The sequence below is a fragment of the Silurus meridionalis genome, chromosome 27 (genome assembly GCF_014805685.1).
Source record: "Silurus meridionalis isolate SWU-2019-XX chromosome 27, ASM1480568v1, whole genome shotgun sequence".
NCBI classification, from domain to species: Eukaryota; Metazoa; Chordata; class Actinopteri; order Siluriformes; family Siluridae; genus Silurus; species Silurus meridionalis.
This window is the reverse complement of record NC_060910.1, coordinates 16,303,536-16,323,527: the sequence shown is the minus strand read 5'-3', so window position 1 is coordinate 16,323,527 and position 19,992 is coordinate 16,303,536. Positions and strand designations below refer to the sequence as shown.

Below are 19,992 nucleotides of genomic sequence, written 5' to 3'. Positions count from 1 at the left end.
AAGTGACTATCACACAAAAGTCTGTCCTTAATTAGGATCAACTGCAGTCAACTGGAGAGACTCTTTAATATAGAGATGAAATCAGGGTGGGGGGGAGGGGTTTCTCTCTAACACTAATATCAGGGTATATGTGCAGTATGTTATGTGCAGATTCAAATTAAATAAGAAAAATAATGATAAAATAATGCATAGTCTTCCTGGAAATGATATTCTTGCCAAGAACAAACTCGCAAGCGAAAGACAGCAGTGCTCTTAGATTTTTGGTGTCTTTAGTAGGCTTTTGATCACTATGGAACTTCACACAACTTTACGACATCTTCCAACGCTACTCTGGAAATACAGTTCACCTAAGATTGCAGGTCATTACCTGTTCCTTTCCATCTCCAGCAATGTTTTATATCATCTCCCAGATTGGCTATGCAATACAAGGCAAAATATTTTATTCAAAAAAACAAATGTTTCAAACCACTCTTAAGGATGTAAAATTAGGATTCTTACCTATGGGGGTCTTTGGCGCTGACGATGATGTGCACGCATTCTCTCTTGCTGAAGGCTCTCTCGATCCACGATTTCTGAGCCTGAGGAGACAAAGAAATGAGTTTGAGGGTCAAGCACACCAAGCAAAAGACCTCTAAGTGTCGAAAACTCATATTTTAAAATTGATTGACATAGCGAAAAATGTCAATCAATGCAAAGTACTATACAAGGCAAAACTACCCTGAGAATCCAAACCAGTGCCTATAGCAGGATCACAAATCCAACAACAAACAAGTCTCGAAATCTCCCAAAAATCATAATCCAAAATATATCTATTAATCCACCACGAACAACTCCAAATGAGGACTATGCTTTAAAGGATTCAGTGTTCAGGTCACTCCTCCCTGACCCCAAACTTCCCACGGTCAAAACCCCAGGTCTTATAAAAACCTGGTCTCCTGAGTTGCACCGGGAAACCCTGGGGCGCCGAATCAGCAGATCGCCAGCAAACCCGGTGTGCACACGCCAGCTTGAACACACACAAAAGTAAGTCCTGAAGTGAACGAGATGGCTTGTGACAGAGTTTATGAAAGAAGCAGCAGCAGCGTTCATGTGCTGTGACAGCGAGATGTGTTAACACAACAGGAATGCTGGATATCGTCCGAGAAACAAGAGCGTGTGTATGTGTGGGGATGTGGGTGGCAGTAAAACAAAAAGAAATGTATAAAAAGATAGATCCAGAGTATAGCAAAGCTTTTCATATTGTTAATAGAATTGAAATAGTGTTAATTGAAATAGATTTTCCTGTCAGAAGTGTTGAACAGCATCACGGTTTGACAAAAGATACCAAGACAAAAAAACTACACAAATTTTTTTTTTCACCAAACACAATTTAAGCAAAATATAGTCTATCAAGATTTTTTCAATCTCACTGTGTAGTCTTGGGTCGTATCGAATCGGTAGCTTAATGTCTATTTTTAATGTATACTGTTATATATAATCAGATGGTTAGGTATACAGTGCATTTATACGGTTGCTAGTCTCCGGCCAAAAGAATTGCCTTCAGCTAAAGAAATGACCTAAATCCAAATGATTGGCCAAAAAACGCAAGTGATTGGACAATTCCAGGCTGAAATTGAGCAGCTTTGAATTGGATTATTTGTCTTACATTATACTGCTCACATGTTGAACCTTTTTAAAGAAACTATTACTAGCCATAATCTAGATGCCAAACATTGGAATCCACTGGGATTCCCACATACGTCAGTCTCCAGAGTTGTGGGGAACGGTGTGAAAAACAACGAAAACCTACAGTGTGCTGCAGTTCTACGTGCGAAAACATTCTTTTCCTGAGAGACGTCAAAAAGCATGTCAAAATGCCTGAAGCTGACAGGAAGGCTTACTCAAATAACTACTCTTTTCCAACCATGGTGAGCAGAAAAAGCAAGCAACAAAAGGAGGCAACAGTTTCAACCATGAAAATAAGCTTTAATAAAAACTCACCAAAACAAACAACAAGAGAACTTTGAACTATGACATTGAACCTTGTTTATGCAAACTGTGGTCCTGAGTCATTGTAGCAGACTGTTGATATGAAATACAGTCCAAATCTATTCTCATAGTTCTTGAGTTGCTCAGTAACTTCATAGATCTTCAAGCGAATCATGCAGAACCATCCCCAGCTGCACAGGGTGGTCTCTAATTGACAAGAGCTCCATCCAGAAGATGAGTATGTTTAACTTGACAGAGATCTAACCTCTATATCTAACCTCAATCTCAAAAGAAATATTTCAGCTTTTTCTTATTAGTCAAATACTTTGTTCTTTTTTTTTTTAACATAATTATGAAGACATTTTGTCTTTTTAGTGCAAAATCTTCACGACATGTACACACAGTGTTTTCCCGTCCCATATTTTCCTACAAAAAAAGAAATCATCATATTCCCCATTAAATCAGCAGCAAAATGTTTTGCACTGCAACAACTGATTTTACACCCTCTGTCTCTCTCTCTCTCTCTCTCTCTCTCTCTCTCTCTCTCTCTCTCTCTTTCTTTCCTATCTGCTTTCCCTCTCTCCAAAACACACAAAGAATGAGAGGTTGATGCTAATGCAGGCTTGACACTCCCCTCACACACTCAGCCTGAAATTATTCTATAAACAGAGGACTATAATAGCATTACATGGAGGCAGCAAAACAGTCGCCATCCAGTACTTCTTAATAAAAAAAATGTACACACACACACACACACACACACACACACACACACACACACACACACACACACACACACACAAATGACCTGTTTGTTCTGCTTTTCTGGCTGTCAGTCAAGTAGCAAAGATTCCTTTCGTCTAGATTTAAGTCCCTGCCCAAGACTAAGTCAAAAAAAAAAAAGCCCTTCTCAAGGGGGCGTGGTTTGTAGGACCACCGATGCTGATTGGACACCAGTATTGCATCGCAAAAAAGGCCGCAACGTTTTTTTCCGTAAGTTCCATTCTCCGTTCCTTCTCCCGGTTGCCATGGTAACTGTTTTCTCAGCGGGTGGTGCACGTGCCTACTCGATCCTTATAGGCAACACAATTTTTAGAGTCTACTTCCCGTCTGACATACATAGAAAATATTTACGCCAGTTTCGGGTATTTATATTAGTAGTTGACACTGTCCGATTGGTACGAATATAATTCTTTCCTAAAGATTATCTTGAAATAAATACACTTTTTTAGTAAAATAAATCAATTAAAAAACTTTCTTTCGGCTTCTCCCATTAGGGGTTGCCACAGCCGACCATCCGCATGTTTGATTTGGCACATGTTTTTCCTAACGCAACCCTCCCCATTTATCCGGGTTTGGGCCTGGCACTAAGGCTTGTGCAACCCTAATGGCTGGGGTTGGTTCCCTGACCTAATTTTAAATAAATTGAGTCAAAATTATTAAATTGATTAAATAAACTTAACTGAATGGAAAATTTTAATTAAATATTTTACATTTCTTAGACCCCATTTGGGCAATCCAGATGTGTGTATCTATGTGTGGGTGTGTTTTACATTGAATATTTGATTTTCTAAAGATTTGTTCCACTTAACTGTTCTACTTATTTGAACTTGAACAGATGTCTGCATTTAAAAAAGATATTTATTTATTCATTAAATCGATTTCTTCATAAACGATCAATTGTAGATAAAACGCTAAAGGATCCGTATCGCTAGACTGCCGTAAATTGTTTTTGCGCATGCTACACAAGACACTAGCATTCCACTTTTGAGAACAAATCAGAAGACGGATTATATGTGCTCTACTGTTTTTTACTGCACTCTAGTCTTTTGAGCAAGTGTCTTCATATTTTGTTCAATCACTCGACCCCCAACCAGGAGAAGTCTCTAGAAGTCGCAAAAAAAACAAATGCCCACCAATTGCTTGCCACTGTATACACCGATCAGGCATAACATTATGGCCACCTGCCTAATAACCGGAGCCGAGGATCCCTATTTAGCTATTTACTAGAATTCCAACTCATCCTTTACTGCTTATTTCCTGCGGTAAAGAAAAGACACAGACTGCAGTGCGGCCCGGCGTCCAGGACATTGTGCTGATTTCCCTGTTCAAACACGTCGGCTGTTACCTGAGGAGTCACGTCTGTTTAATCAAGGGAATAAGCAAACTGCACTGGAACACTTTGCCTATTAATTACTGACCTGAAATTAGATTTTGTGTGGGGATGCATATATGTAGGGGATTTTTTTATACGAGCCGTATATCATTCAACAATGTCACTCAAAGTGTTTTTTTTTCAAACACATGCATGTCTCTTTCAATGCAACAAACTTGGTTAAAGACAAAAACACACAAGAATTGGACAGCGAACGAGTGAAAGAATGTTCTCTGGACAGATGAGTCCATATATGACGTTTTGGTTCCAACAAAAGAACTTATGTAAGACAAAGAACAGGAGAGAAGATGTAACCAGATTGCCTCACCCTCACAGTTAAACATAGAGGAAAGGAAAACCAACATGGCAACCATTTCATATTTCAACACCAAGCAATTTCGAGCAAACAGTCAACCGGAGTGTTATCTATAATGAGATGGCCTGCCCATTCACTGCACATAAATCCTATTGAACTGCTCTGGGGTGGACCGAATCGTAAAGAAAACTCTTGTGAAGAACAACTTTGGCATGTTTTTTAAGAGGTACAGCAAAGTACTTCAGCTAAATGTTTCCAGAAACGAACTGTCCAGATGACAAGAGTGTGGAAAGGCGACTGTATTATTTATGCTAATAGAACATTTTTTCAATGTAAAAAAAAAAGTTGAAACATCTGGACATTTATAGATTCATTTGGTCAAAGTCAATCTTTATATATAGTTCATGCATGTGTTTCTCAAAAAACATAAAAAACCTAGGTTTCCACACTTTTTACTTTGTACTCTATATTCAGTAAATCGAAGCCTCATTACTCCCATAGCCCTGGTCTGGTCCAATAAATCTAGGAGATATTAGGTGATAGTTTCTACTTGTAATTTGTTCTCTTGCTTATTAAGCCTAGTTAGCAAAGTACAGAGAAGCAGTGAAACTGCATCTTATTAGGTTGTGTGTTGGTGTGCGGGCACACGCTCAAGATTTCAACCCAATTTGCAGTATAGTTTTGTTCTTCAAAAAAATAAAAAACATTTATTAGTTCCAGTAACTTTGAAAACATAAAAGAAAGTTTTTCTTGAAGTTTTATAGGATTTTATTTGTGCTGCATGATATTTCTTTATATACAGAATGTATGTATATTTTTTATATACACTTTGTTTCAGTTGCATGGAAGGAGTCCATTGATTGGATCTGATTTGGAATTGGATTAGGCCTGCAAACCTAGAGCCTAACCAGCCGAGTGGACGCGGCGAGGCACGTGAGTTTAGCGTAGATGACACGTGCAAAATCCTCATCTGAGGAACAAGCAGGCTAATCAGGGCCACGTGGAGGCTCAGCAGGAGAGCAGAGCGTTGAGAAACAGACCTGTCGATACGAACAGATCAACGGCGCTGCTAGTTTAATGTCCCACAGCCCGATCCCAATCGCACTCATCGATCGATTCTCTCACTAGCGCCGTTTAGATAGAGCTGCGCTGTTACTGTGCTGCAAGTGATGGACAGCATCCTGTTATCTCCCTCTCTCCATGCATTTTTCCCACCACGCTACCTTTTTTTCTAAGTATCTCTTTCACATCTATACCTTATTATTTCAAAAATGATGTATTTGTAAGAATTATCAATCAACCTGCCATCATCAAACTGGTTTAATCTGGTTTTCTTCACATTTCCTTCAGAACTGCTTTACTTAAGACATTTTTGTGGCATGGTTGTGTTTTTCCACCTCATATTCTCTCCTTGCCTTTCTTGCTTTCAACATCTCTCCTACTCACAAACCTACCTTCATCACCTTCTAGTAACAGTTCTGTGCCACTGGATATGTGGGAGGATGGAAAGGTTGTACTCAAAGGGCTCAAACGAAAGGTTAAAAAAATAAATAAATAAATAAAATAAAACGTGGACGTTAAACATGAAACGTGATTTAAAAAAACATGGCAAAACCATGTGATAACTCTTTATGAACTAAAGTATTTGGACACCTTAAGGCATATGTGGTTCTTCAGCAAACTGTTAGCACAGTCATATAAGATGCCTGACATTTTCCCTTTGAACTAGGAGTCCCAAATATGTTCCAGCGTAACAATGAAATCCAGCACCATGGAGAGCTGCATTACATTCGGTCGGAAGTGTGTGGAAGATCTACAGCTATAGAGCTATAGATACTGTTGAACACCTTTGAGATGGATGTGAATGCTGACTGCACCTGAGGCCTCCTGACCTCACCTACATCAGTGCCTGACTTTACTAACATCCTTATGGCTCAATGAATTTCACTAAAATCTTCACCAGAACGTCCCAGAAGAGTGAAGGTTATTATAAGAAAAAATTGTCTAGATAGATAGATAGATAGATAGATAGATAGATAGATAGATAGATAGATAGATAGATAGATAGATAGATAGATAGATAGATAGATAGATAGATAGATAGATAGATAGATAGATAGATAGATAGATAGACATGATGACTTACATAATTGTTCAAATATAAAAAAAAAAAAAACACATAAAAACATTTTTCAGGTTTTTTCCCCAGGATGTGTGTACTGTGTGTGTGTGTGTGTGTGTGTGTGTGTGTGTGTGTGTGTGTGTGTAAAATCTCGCCACTCTCACACTTTCTAACACACTACATCGCTCTTCCTGACTGTCCATCTGACAAACTCTCATTTCCTCACTTCCTCTTTTTTTCCTCTCAGTTGGACATACTTCTTGACACATCTCTCTCTCTCTCACTCTCTCTCTCTCTCTCTCTCTCTCACACACACACACACACACACACACACACACAAACACACACACACACACTCTATTATTAACTCAGCTTCATGCTGTCAGCTCCATGGTTTAAAACTCGGAGGGCCGGCATTCCTTCGTTTCGAGCAGATTATACTTGTTCATTTGTGGCTGCTAATTAAAGCACACGCTGATTAGTTAAACACTGTTTGTGCAGGAATGCAGGGGGTGAAGCTCGGTGACAGCATCACCGAGCGGCCATTAGCCTGCGACCCATTTGAAAAGCCTGTAACCAGAAAACACTTCAACACCGCGACTTATAGTTGCTCAAATAGGATTCAGAGTAGTAAGGAATATTGCTCATTGCGTGACTGGATTCAATGGGATAAACAAAAAAAGCGTATGTGTGTGGGGGTTTTCATTGTCTCTTCATACTAAGGGTGTCCTTGACTGAGGATTTACATAGTCGAATCAGATTTGTCAAGTGTTGCGAGTGCGATCTAAGCGCAGCGCCACTGAAAAGCAATTGAAAGTTAATTCACAGGATTAAATAAGAACCGAATATACCTTTACAGAATCTCCCAGACAATGTAAAATATTTAAATCCCTGCCACCAAAATGCTCCTGTGTCGATCATGGAAAGTTTCACTTTCCACTTTCCCAAAAAAATAAAATAAAATATATATATATATTTTTTCCACATTATGATAATAAGCTGTTCATTAATTTACTTGGAAAAAACAGTAGTTCTATGCGCAATCAAACATTGCGCACCCCCCAAAATAATGTAGCACCAACGTTTCGTAACACCACTGTGTGATTGGTAGTTGAATCAGGCTGCTTCTATCGAAGTATCGAATATTTGACCATTTGCGGTCACCACTATTTCATACATTAAAATCTAAACCGCAATAATACATACAACAGGAAAAATCCATAAACAAGAGCGAAGAACCGAGCCAAATGGTGCATATACACTACAAGTGCTAATTATCCACGTATGTGAACCAATTTCAGTCAGTCATGTGACCAGTGACATTAAACCAGGAAGTGAAGGGCTGAATGGAAATACTGTAATGTATAAATAATGTAGCTGTAAAGCATCTTGTCTACGTAAATCAGGACAAATGTATCAAGCGTTTAGAAGTACATTATTCATACCACTGAGTTAAGGGTTAAGGGGCTCAAGGGCCAATGGCTTAATGGAGCTGGGATTTGAACTCATGACCTTTTGAGCAGAAGCCCAACATTCTAATCTGAAGTTACACAGAGGTTGAATAGGAAACTGAAGTATATGAACGTAAGACCCGTCCATTTCCGTGCCAGCTTGCCGGTTCTAAAAAGATTCAAATGAAGCCTCCGACGTGTTCATCACGCATGCCTGCCCCTGTCTAATGGGCTTCAAATGCACCTCAGTAAAGCCTTCAGCGGGAACGAGGAACGTTCACCTTATGGATATTTGAAACTTTTTTTTTCCATTTAAGTTCCATTTAGTCTTGAGAAAGCTTTCGTTAGAAGACGGGTGAGACGGCAAGCTCGAACTTCTGCGTCCCAGAGGAAACTCATTTACTGCCATTAGTGTATTATGCATGCTGGACATGATTTCGATGATTATAGTGTGTGTGGACACACACAATGCAACATTATTTCCCACACATCGATCTGCTCATTATACGGTGAGTTCGATGTATAACAGTTGCATCTTAAACCTTATTATGTATGACACATGTAATATGTAATTTAAATAAACAAAGATGCATGTATCTAATTAAACATACACACACCCACACACACAGTTCTTTCATTCACTACAGCTTAACAGTGTGCGTTAACAGTGTGTGGGTGTGAATATACGTATGTGTGCAAGCACCCGAAGACCATATACACACATTCCACTGCTCTATAAGAGATTTTCCCTCCCTGTGAACTGCATCATGGGAACAAAAACACACCTCAACAATGTTCTCTGGCATGTCATGAATATTTATAGCTATGAATATTCATAGTATATACAGTAGCAGCTTCGCCTATGTGAAATGAGAAATCAATAATATCTATCTATCTATCTATCTATCTATCTATCTATCTATCTATCTATCTATCTATCTATCTATCTATCTATCTATCTATCTATCTATCTATCTATCTATCTATCATCTGTCACAATGTACACAAGTATTCACAGCTTTTGCTCAATACTTTGTTGAAGCTCCTTTTGGCACCAATTACAGCCTTAAGGTTTTTTTAGTTTGATGCTACAAGCTTGGCACACACATTTTCTGGGCAGTTTTTTCCATTCTTTTTTGCAAATCCTCCCAAGTTCCATCAAGTTGGATGGGGAGGGTCAGTGTGAAGCCATTTTCAGATCTTTCCAGAGATGTTCAAGTCTGGGCTCTGGCTGGGCTACTCAAGGACATTCACAGAGTTGTCCTGTAGCCACTCCTCTGTTATCTTTCCTGTGTGCTTAGGGTTGTTGTTCTGTTGGAAGATAAACCGCCGCCCTGAGGTCCAGAGTGCTCTGAAGCAGGTTTTCATCAGGGATGTCTCTGTACATTGCTGCATTCATCTTTCTCTCGATCCTGACTAGTCTCAGAGTTCCTACTGCTGAAAAACATCCCCACAGCATGATTCTGCCACCACCATGCTTCACTGTAGGGATGGTATTGGCCAGGTGATTAGCGGTGCATTAAGACCAAAGAGTTTAATCTTAGTTTTTCATGGTCTGAGTGTCCTTCAGGTGCCCTTTGGCAAAATCCAAGCGGGTTACCATGTGCCTTTTACTGAGGAGTGGCTTCCATCTGGCCACTTTACCAGGCCTGATTGGTGGAGTGCTGCAGAGATGGTTGTTCTTCTGGAAGGTTCTAGAAACATCTCATGGATGATCAGTGGAAACATGGCAATGGCTGTGAATAATTATGTGATTTTTTTTTTTTCTTTTTTATACTGTTGAAATGTATTCTTTAGTAGCCTTGGCGAACCTTCCTATCTTGACCTCGCATATTCTGACTTAGATGTTTATGTCTTTGCTGTCCTGTACATTTTGTGCTATCGCGTGAACAGGATGATAGAAGACCAAGGGCGTTCAGCTAGACGATAGCTGTAAGCACATCCTGTTCCTTTTCTTACGCACATATTTTCTTACGCACATATGTTTCTGACTATCTCTGTCAACACACGATAACTCTGTCTGTGTCCCCGCCTTTCCTACGCACTATGGCTTGGACTGATGTGTATATCTACCCGGCCGTGCGGCCCAGTCCTTTGAGCAGTTGTATTGAATAAACCAGACTTGATTTTAATCGTGTGGGTTGTTCTTTCATTGCTCCGGAGCGCTCCTAAGGCCTTGCAGAGAAGAGACACAGATGAGAGGGCAGGGGATCTTTCTTACAATTTGGTGACCCCGACGTGATACTCTCGACCAGGTAAGACATGTTTGATTGACTACCTGGTTGGCAGTATTTGGACTAGGATATCTCCTTCAGGGGAAGGTAGACCTCAGTATTGGTATTACTGAGCAGGTATAGGATTAGGGTATTCCTGTATAGCCCCTGAAAGGAAGGAGGACCTCAGTATTATAGTTACTGGGCAGAGCGCTGTAAAACAAAAGGAAAATATTCTCTGTGTCTCTTGCCTGTATTGCTGATAAGTATTAGTGTTGGTATTTTAAAATGGGAAACTCATACCCTAAGCCTGAGCCTGGAGAGACGCCTTCTGTTTGGATGCAACGTTGTGGTCTAACATACTTCGTTACCCCTTATCTTGACAATTTAGCTGGTTGGACTGAGGCAACCCCTCAGATTCCACCTTACCCCAGAGAGGGTACATTCGACCCAGGATATTTAGCCTCCGCGTATCGCATGATTTATGAAGGCCTCGGAGATCCACAATGGAATCTCGGTTAGATGCGGGAATGTTATGGGCGATGGTATGAGATGAAGAAAATCTGGGACGAACGCAAAAACATTTACACTCCAAAAAGAGTATTGAAGGGTATTCCAAAACCCAGGACCCCAAAGGATTCTGGTCTTTTAACGCCCATACCACTCTCCATTTCTCTCGCTAAACCGCCGCCTTATTCGGGAAAGGGAAAAAAGGTATTGCCCAATGCGCCTGACCGTAACCCCAAACCACCTCCAGTGGCTAATATGTATCCATCGCTAGCCGCGATGAAGGTCTCTGACACAGGAGAAACATCAGCTAAGAAAAAACCAAAGAAGGGGCTAAAAAAGAAACCCAAGGACGAGGAATCTAGTGATTTCAGTTCCGACTCTAGCTCTGACAGCTCAGACGATGACAGTGACCCTGATGATGTTGGTCCCGATGCTGGGACGCTTCCCGATCCTCCCCCGTGGAATGCAGCATGTGTATGTGTAGCTAAACCCTCAGGAGTACAGGTTACTCCGCCTTCACCATCTGCTCTTAAAGATATCATTAGTCTCTTGCCCTCCCCTGATAAACCTCTGCCTTGTTCCGATATGTTAATCAAAAGTTCGCGTAACTGTCAGCTGACTGGCGCAGATTATAGATTCATCTTGCAAAGTAAACTAGGCGATAGTTATGACGAGGATAGTTTGCTTGGACACGTCCCGGTGTTAAAATATCCGAATGACGAAGTAGTTAATGAGGAGAAAAAGGAGGAGGAGGAGGGGGGAGAGGCGGCAGGAGGAGCAGAAGAAGGAGTACGGCCGCGTAGAAAGAAGAAAACAACACGGGTAAGATCCACCTTGTTCTGGAAAGATAATCCAGACGCCCTGATAACGTTGACGTCCTCCATATGAGGCCACGGTTAAACATTTGACGCCTGTGTTTATTAAACAATATCCTTTATCACCTGAAAAAACTACTGGCATTGACTATATTTTGACTTCTCTTTTGCAACAGGGCGTTGTCACCCCATGCGTCAGCCCATACAACACACCAGTTAATCCTGTTCCAAAACCAGATGGCTCGTGAAGATTCACCCAAGATCTGCAAAAAATAAACGAACTGATTATTCCAGTCGCACCAATTGTCCCTGACGTCTCCTCCGTCATAGCCTCAATTCCATGTACTCATACAGTCTTTTCTGTGATTGACCTCTGTTCTGCTTTCTTCAGTGTTCCTGTAGGGAAGGAGACGCAGCCTCTCTTTGCCTTCACACACAGGGGGCAGCAGTACACGTGGACTAGGCTGCCACAGGGGTATATCGATTCCCCCGCGGTCTTCGCGACCACGGTCAAGAACGCCCTATCGAGCCTCTGTCTCCCCCCTGATTCAGTAGTTCTACAGTACGCTGATGATCTCCTGGTAACTGCTACCGACTATGACACCTGCCAGGCGGCCACACTGGCCCTACTCAAGCACCTGGCTGCAGAGGGTTTTAAAGTATCCAAGACAAAACTACAGTTCTGCCAGAACACTGTCCGGTACCTGGGCTATGAACTTTCTCAGGGTTCCAGGAAACTGACTGCTGAACGAATACAAGTCATCATGGACACTCAGCGACCTGCCACTAAACAGGCACTGCAGGCTTTCCTCGGCCTTATCAACTACTGCCGTCAGTGGATTCCAGACTGCTCTTTGTATGACAAGTGTCTGCGCACTGCAGTGAAGCACTCTGATCCCTCAACCACGCCCTTGACATGGAATCCGGAAACGCTGGCCGCCTTCGGGGCCTTGAAACGAGCCCTGTGTACGGCTCCCACACTGGGACTGCCTAACTACAGCCTTCCGTTCCACCTGTACGTGGCAACTCAACCAGGGGTGTTGGCTCAGGAACATGGGGGAGGCATGCGACCTTGTGCGTTTCTTTCAAAATCCCTTGACTCCGTGGCTCAGGGTTTGCCGGCCTGTCTTTGTGCCGTGGCCTCCTGTGCTCTGATGGTAACTGATGCTGAAAAGATCGTTCTATCTCATCCTCTGATTCTGCACACCTCACATCAGGTAACACAGATATTACGCAATCTAAACACACAGCACATGTCTTCACAACGTCGCTCAGGGTATGAGACTGTTTTGTTGGCCACTGAGCAGTTAACTATACGTCCCTCGTCTTCCCATGACACTGTAGCTCACGCCCTACAGCGCCTGCTTAACGCACGGGATGACTGTATGGGGGACTCCGACCATGATTGCCTCACCGAAATTGTCAATGACACCAGTATTCGCCCTGACCTATCCTCTGTTCACCTACAGATAGGCGATGTTCTCTTTGTTGATGGCTCCTGCTCCAAACCTAGTGATGGTGTTTATTTTTGTGGTTATGCTGTTTGTCGCCTGCCTAACACTGTCCTTGAGTCTTTTTCTCTTCCTTTTTCTCCTGCACAGGCTGCTGAACTCTTTGCTCTTACCCGCGCCTGTGTCCTCGTGGAAGACACTGACATCACAATTTATACTGACTCTCGTTATGCCTTCGGGGTAGCTCACGATTTCGGCCGTATCTGGCAATCTCGGGGCTTCACTACTGCTGATGGCAAACCCATTTCACACGCATTATTAGTACAAGATCTAATCACTGCCTGCCACCTGCCCCGTTCGTTGGCTATTGTAAAAACTAAGGCGCACTCCTCTGGTGATACAGACGAGGTGCGGGGTAATAGTCTCGCCGACCGCATGGCTAAGCAAGCTGTGGCCCCACGCCCTCTTCCACCAGATTTATCGCCAGCCATGGTGTCTGTTAATACCATGATCAGCGCTGTTCTACCTGACATGGACCTCTCTTCACTGCAGGCTTCGGCTTCACCTGCTGATCGCCTATTTTGGACGAGTCAGGGTGCTACTGACTCCCCAATCGTTCTAGATGGACAGGGTCGTCTTTGCCTCCCACGTCACTGTACTCCATTTCTCGTCCGTGAGTTTCATGGTCACACTCACCGCGGACGAAGAGGGGTGTTACATGACTTAACTGAGAATTTCTGTATAGACCACCTGTACACAGACGTGAACAACATTCTAGATAGGTGTTTAACATGCGCACAAAATAACATCTCCAAACCAACACCTTCCCGTCCCTGAGACACCTTTTCAGGAATGGCAGATCGATTTCACACACATGCCAAGACAGGGCCCTTTCAGATATCTTTTGGTAACGGTGGATAAATTTTCACGGTGGGTAGAAGCTTTCCCCTGTAGCAAAGAAAACACTAGAGTCGTGGTAACTACTGAGATAATTCCTAGGTATGGCATCCCTGTAGGAATTGATTCTGATAAAGGAACCCCATTCACTTCTAAGGTCACTCAACTTCTGTGCAAAGAGCTGAAAATCAATTGGCATTTCCATATTCCGTACCACCCACAATCATCAGGCATTGTGGAACGCGCTAATCGTACGATAAAGGACAAGATTCGTAAAGCCATGCACGCATCTGGCTCCAAAAATTGGCTGCATGCTCTCCCACTCGTTCTCGCCGATATGCGAATGACCGCACAAGTGGCCCTTGATCATCTCTCACCGTATGAACTTGTAATGGGGCGACCCTTTCCCCTCCCATGGCGACGAGGCAAACAGGCTGTGGGTATGGGGGACCTAGATGTGCATCTCAGCGAGTACGCTGCAGGGTTGCTACAAACATTAGATGATTATTGGACACGGGTAAATGCAAGGAGACCCCCAATTCCGATCAAAAACACTCACCCCTTGAGGGTAGGGGATCGAGTCTTGGTGAAAAGATTGGACAAAATGGGAACACCCCTGGGTGACACCCCATACAGTGAACCTGCAGACGTGATCGCTGTGACTCGTACGGCTGTATTAACTGATCTCTTTCCACAGTGGATCCATGCCGGACGACTGAAACATGCCCCACAATGATAATTGTTATGAAACTTTGTACCTAACTACTATGTGTTTTTTTGTGACCAGAAGTAAACCCTGACGACCCTTCCCAGAGTTTTTTCCCTCCCGACAGAACTAAGGGAGTACCTTTCGGCTAGCCTGCTAAGAGGGGAAGCGGTCTAAGGCAGCTCGTGGATGACCTCAGTTACACCTCAGAAGTTCCTGTGTCGTCTCTTTGGACATTCTCCTCACTGTAGGAAGTGTAGGGAGAAACTACAAGGGACTGAGTACCAACCTCTTCTTGGGACGGGCGCAGCCAGTGACCGGTATGGCTGCCATCATTCTACTACTCCTCACCCTGCTTGGGACAGGGTTACCCGTCCAAGCCCATCCACATGACATTTTGCGTTTGCGAAATTCATCTAATGATCAATACACTGATACATTCATGTAATTATACTTATTAGTTATTAAGTATAAAAGAGGGGATTGTTGAAATGTATTCTTTAGTAGCCTTGGCGAACCTTCCTATCTTGACCTCGCATATTCTGACTTAGATGTTTATGTCTTTGCTGTCCTGTACATTTTGTGCTATCGCGTGAACAGGATAATAGAAGACCAAGGGCGTTCAGCTAGACGATAGCTGTAAGCACATCCTGTTCCTTTTCTTACGCACATATTTTCTTACGCACATATGTTTCTGACTATCTCTGTCAACACACGATAACTCTGTCTGTGTCCCCGCCTTTCCTACGCACTATGGCTTGGACTGATGTGTATATCTACCCGGCCGTGCGGCCCAGTCCTTTGAGCAGTTGTATTGAATAAACCAGACTTGATTTTAATCGTGTGGGTTGTTCTTTCATTGCTCCGGAGCGCTCCTAAGGCCTTGCAGAGAAGAGACACAGACGAGAGGGCAGGGGATCTTTCTTACATATACATTTACAAAGATTTCAAACAAACTTGCTTCATGTTCTCATTATGGGGTATTGTTTATAGAATTTTGAGGAAATAATGAATTGATTTGGCTGTAACATGAAAAAATTTGGAAAAAGTAAAGCATGAACAATATCAACCATGGAAGACAATCATGAGACACTGAGCATTAGAAAAACAGTGCATAGATCATATAAGGGTACAGTTTTTGATAGGAACCAATCAATCCCATATTTCCAAACAAAAAGCATTGAGATTAGCCATGTAGTCACGTTAAAAATAACCAACGCTAACTAGCTAGTTATGTGGTTTAGCAAGTACTGCTACGGAAAAAGCGCATGGCTCAATTTTTTTTTTAAACAAAATGAACCCAGCGGATTATGGATGAAGGAGAAGTAAGTTAACGGCTGGTAATGAACATTGAACATGGTGTAATTTGGAGGCTGAGTGGTTAGCGCATTTGTACAAATTAGCATGAATCGAGTTGTATGAAAATACATGCAGGTTAAGGTTGAGGGCAGAGTTTAGCGTTTCTGCATCATCTCATTCTTTATTCATATGAAATCGAACACAATGTACTACATCCCACTCGTTTTCTTGAAATGTGTGAAGTTCGAGTGCCTCTCTATGTATATTGAAAAAACATAAATAAATAAATATCATGCATGCCTCAAACGAATATGCAGGATGTATGCAGGAAAACGTGTTGCCATTACCACTGTATTCCTTTATTCGATCTTTTGCTTGTTTCACCACAATGAATATTAAAACGGTTACACGGTTACACACCGCGGTCATCTTCACACCCGCTTTCGATTTTCCTGTTCATGACAACTCGCAAATCAGTTTGCATCAGAAAGTATTGCCTGGGAAAATTACCTCTCACACATGCAGTGGATAAGCTGATTTGAAATTCTGCCAATTCCAGAGTAAAAAAAAAAAGGAAGAAGAAGCAAATCCCTAGAGGCGGAGTAGGATTAGCGTGGTATTAAATAATGACCAGAACTTGGCATGTGCTCTATGCAAAATAAGAAAATACCCAGGAAAAAAAAGGGAATGAAGACAGGAGTTAAAGAGATTGATGCTGTTTTTGTTCAAGTGCTAATGTCTTTATAATGTAGCAAATTTGCCTGGTAATAACAACGAATCGAGCTGTGTGATGGAGGCTGAGTACGAGGATGTATGAGTGATTTAATAGAGTTGTTTGTACTTTCACTGGATACTTCACACACAGCAGTCTCTAGCATTTACATAAAATTAGATAAACGTAAACCAGTTAGCGAGAGTTATCCGAGTGCAACTGTTGGTGAGACAGATAGAGTGGTTGAAGTTGATAGGAAGACAACTAAAATAATGACTCTTTGCAGCCGTGCTGAGCAGAAGAGCATCTCGGAAGCACAACATGCTAAAACAACCACTCCTGTCTGCTAATCTGCCGAAATCTCACACTACGGAGGACAGAGGGTCACTTAAGTTGGACAACTAAAGATTGTAAAAAGACTAGGCCCTATACTGTATAACTTGGTGGGGGGACCCTTTGGATATGGAACCTTGAGACCTTGGGATATTACTAAATGCAATTCAATTCAATACATTTTTATTTGTATAGCACTTTTAACAATGGACATTGTCACAAAGCAGCTTTACACAGAAAATGTAGTGAGTAAAAGTGAATATGTTCTTTATAAGTGTAAGTTTGTCCCTAAAGATTAAGCTGGTGGCGACTGTGGCAAGGAAAAACTCCCCAAGATGGCATAAGGAAGAAACCTTGAGAGGAACCAGACTCAAGAGGGAACCCATCCTCATCTGGGTCGCACCGAATGTCCATTTATAGCAGATATACAATGTTGTGGGGTACAGTGATGATGATCAGAAGCAAAAAGTAGTCCTGAGTCAATGTAGCAGACTGTTGACATAACTACAGTCCAATCCATCCTCAAAGCGGCTGTTCTTACTCCGGAATTTCATGGAACCACCCAAGGCGTTAATGAGAAACCATCCCAAGCTGCACAGAGTGGCTGCTAAATATTTGGCAATAACAAAGAGCTTTAAAACAAGAAAAAAACTATCTTTGTATATATGCATTTATATATTATTTTGTTCGATCGCGAAGTTTCGCCACTCCATGTACCTTAATCGTGTCAGACTTAATAGTGTGAGAGTGTCTGCTTTAGCCAGTGTATTCACCTGTCTTAAATATTGAGCACAGCCTCTACAGATTATTCTTCTGAGTTCCAATAAACAAAAACCATGAAAACCCTGCTCAACAGTTCAGTATGAGGGTTCATGTTTGTGCTTGTAAAAGTGAGATCCTTTATCATCCCAATATCAGCACAGTGCCTACACGAGGGAATCATGTGTGGCAAAACAACTCTTTGCCTCGTATGCTATGAAAGGCTAATTCTATCTGCCCGTGCCACAGAGAGAGAGGGAGAGAGAAAGAAAGAGAGAGAGGTAGGGTCTGTAGTTGTGATTATTGCAGCATTTTTCATAAATGATAAGCATTACAGAAGATGAAAGTAGTCAGAAACCTTCTCAGCCTCTAACTGTGGAACAAAATCCTAATCATCCAGCAGAAACAACATTAGCTGAGCGTAGCAGTAGCCTGCAGGCGAATCCTAATGTATAACATTATTCATCGGCTTTTGAGAACCACGTGAGCTTTCGCTCCGATTTGATTCTGGTTCGAAATCCTTAATGTTTACCTCAGAATATTAGCATTGTCCATTGAAGCGAGTGTTAAACCAGTAATCCATCACGAAGACATTTGCTTAAATTGGGGCCTCAACTGAAGAACATCAATGAGTTCAGACAATGATATACTAAATACATAGCATGATCAGCATTTTGATTTACATATGAGTATTTTCTGTGGAAACCCTATAATGAATTTTAAGTATCCACTCTTATACTGTTTACGGCTACCATTAGTTTCACTTCACAGATTGAGAAGTGTGTGCATTTGTGTGTGTGTAAAGTGGTTACTTTCCAAGGCAGCAGCACATATGAAGTTTTCACTTCACTAAACAGAACTACCCTGGCAATCCTCAACGTAGTCATAGAACCCCTGTTACCTACAAGCCTACTGGTGTCGATGTCCCTGTTCTATCAAGCAAACCAAATGTTGATTAGAGCTGGTAGAAGGTAACAAGGTACCTCAACCTGCTACTGAAGTCTGAATTGCCATTACAAATCACTTGTACAGTTCTGCATTTAAATACTAGAGAGTGTCTCTATAGTGAATGTAAAAATGTAATTTAAATCATCATATATTATTAATATTATCTAAAGATTCTTAGGTTCTTTATCTTCTTTAGCGAAGACACGTTTCATCTTTTTCCACAAAAAACACACAAATCAGATTGCGACTATCTCATAAGCACGTCCTTTTTCTATGTGATTCAGTAGTCAGTGTGTCAGAAGGCAAAGGCTGTGAAATTGCCTCTAGTCCTGCCGGTGTGACTCTATCCCCTCGAATAAAACAGATATAATACAAGGACCAGTGTAATTGATACCCTTTACCCTGTCTTCTTCTCTTTTCCTCTCTACCCTTTTCATCCTTTCATTTGATTTTCCTCGATCGCCTTGTCCTCCTCTCATTTAGTTTTCTTCGCTTGCGTGGCCTTTTATCCAGTCTACCCTTTTTGATTACTCTACTGAATGTTATACTCAGGTACCAGAACAAATAGATGCAGCATGGCATGGGAGCTATACAGCGGTTTTTCATTGCCTGATCATGGCCTAAGCACCATATCAGCGTCTAACATAAGCAAGAAATTATGGTACAAGACAAACAGGTGGGTCTTTGCCATTGTGTCCTAGCTGTATATAACCTACTGCATGGTTTATCAACATTTGGCGTCTTAAAATTATTAAATAAAAGTTGAATTAATTTGATCAATCAAGACCAAAGAAAATATTTTTTGGCCCAAGCTCTAATGACTTTCTGTTTCTTATTATAGTATACTGTATTCTCAGTGCCAGTCAGCCCCATCACATCCTATCTGATGTGTATTGATTCTGAACCGAATAACAATTTTGTCCCTAAAGTAGGGACCAAATATGCTGGCTGTCTTGGCTCCAAACACTTCCGTGGTCTTCCCTCTCGGTACCACTGTTACCTGCCCCTTGTCATAGTCTATGTCCAAACGGTCTTCCTCCTTCTGTACCAATATTGCCTTAACACCATCCCAGTCTTGTTTAAACATTTTAAAGGTCTTCCTTCTCCTGTACCCTTTCACTTGTCCTACTATTGGCTCCAAACACTTTCAAGGTCTTTGTCCTCCTGAACAATTATTGCCTGTCCCTTATTCTAATCTATGTCCAAACACATTAAAAGGTCTTCCTGATCTGTACCACTGTTACCTGCCCCTTATCATAGTCTATGTCCAAATTGTCTTCTTCCTTCTGTACCAATATTGCATAAACAATATCCCAGTCTTGCTCAAACATTTCAAA

General features: G+C 41.7%; 2 protein-coding genes across 4 annotated transcripts in view; one reads left to right on the top strand and one right to left on the bottom strand.

The window, feature by feature from the left end:
- trpm3 (transient receptor potential cation channel, subfamily M, member 3) overlaps nucleotides 1-19,992 on the bottom strand; it is a 165,041-nt gene that overhangs the window by 66,604 nt on the left and 78,445 nt on the right. The window contains 1 exon segment of the mRNA XM_046841693.1: nucleotides 499-578. Coding sequence (XP_046697649.1) covers nucleotides 499-578 — 80 coding nt within the window.
- Nucleotides 11,323-15,528, top strand: LOC124380576 (protein NYNRIN-like). 3 transcript variants are annotated; one of them, XM_046841697.1, is made up of 3 exons: nucleotides 11,323-11,557; nucleotides 11,727-12,767; nucleotides 14,689-15,528. In XM_046841697.1, exons 2-3 carry the CDS (start codon nucleotides 12,315-12,317, stop codon nucleotides 14,689-14,691), a joined length of 456 nt encoding a protein of 151 aa, XP_046697653.1. In that variant the 5' UTR covers nucleotides 11,323-11,557; nucleotides 11,727-12,314; the 3' UTR covers nucleotides 14,692-15,528. The 3 variants fall into 3 exon arrangements, with proteins under 3 accessions (XP_046697653.1, XP_046697652.1, XP_046697651.1); XM_046841696.1 differs by having other exon boundaries at nucleotides 14,686-15,528; XM_046841695.1 differs by lacking the exon at nucleotides 14,689-15,528 and having other exon boundaries at nucleotides 11,727-14,669.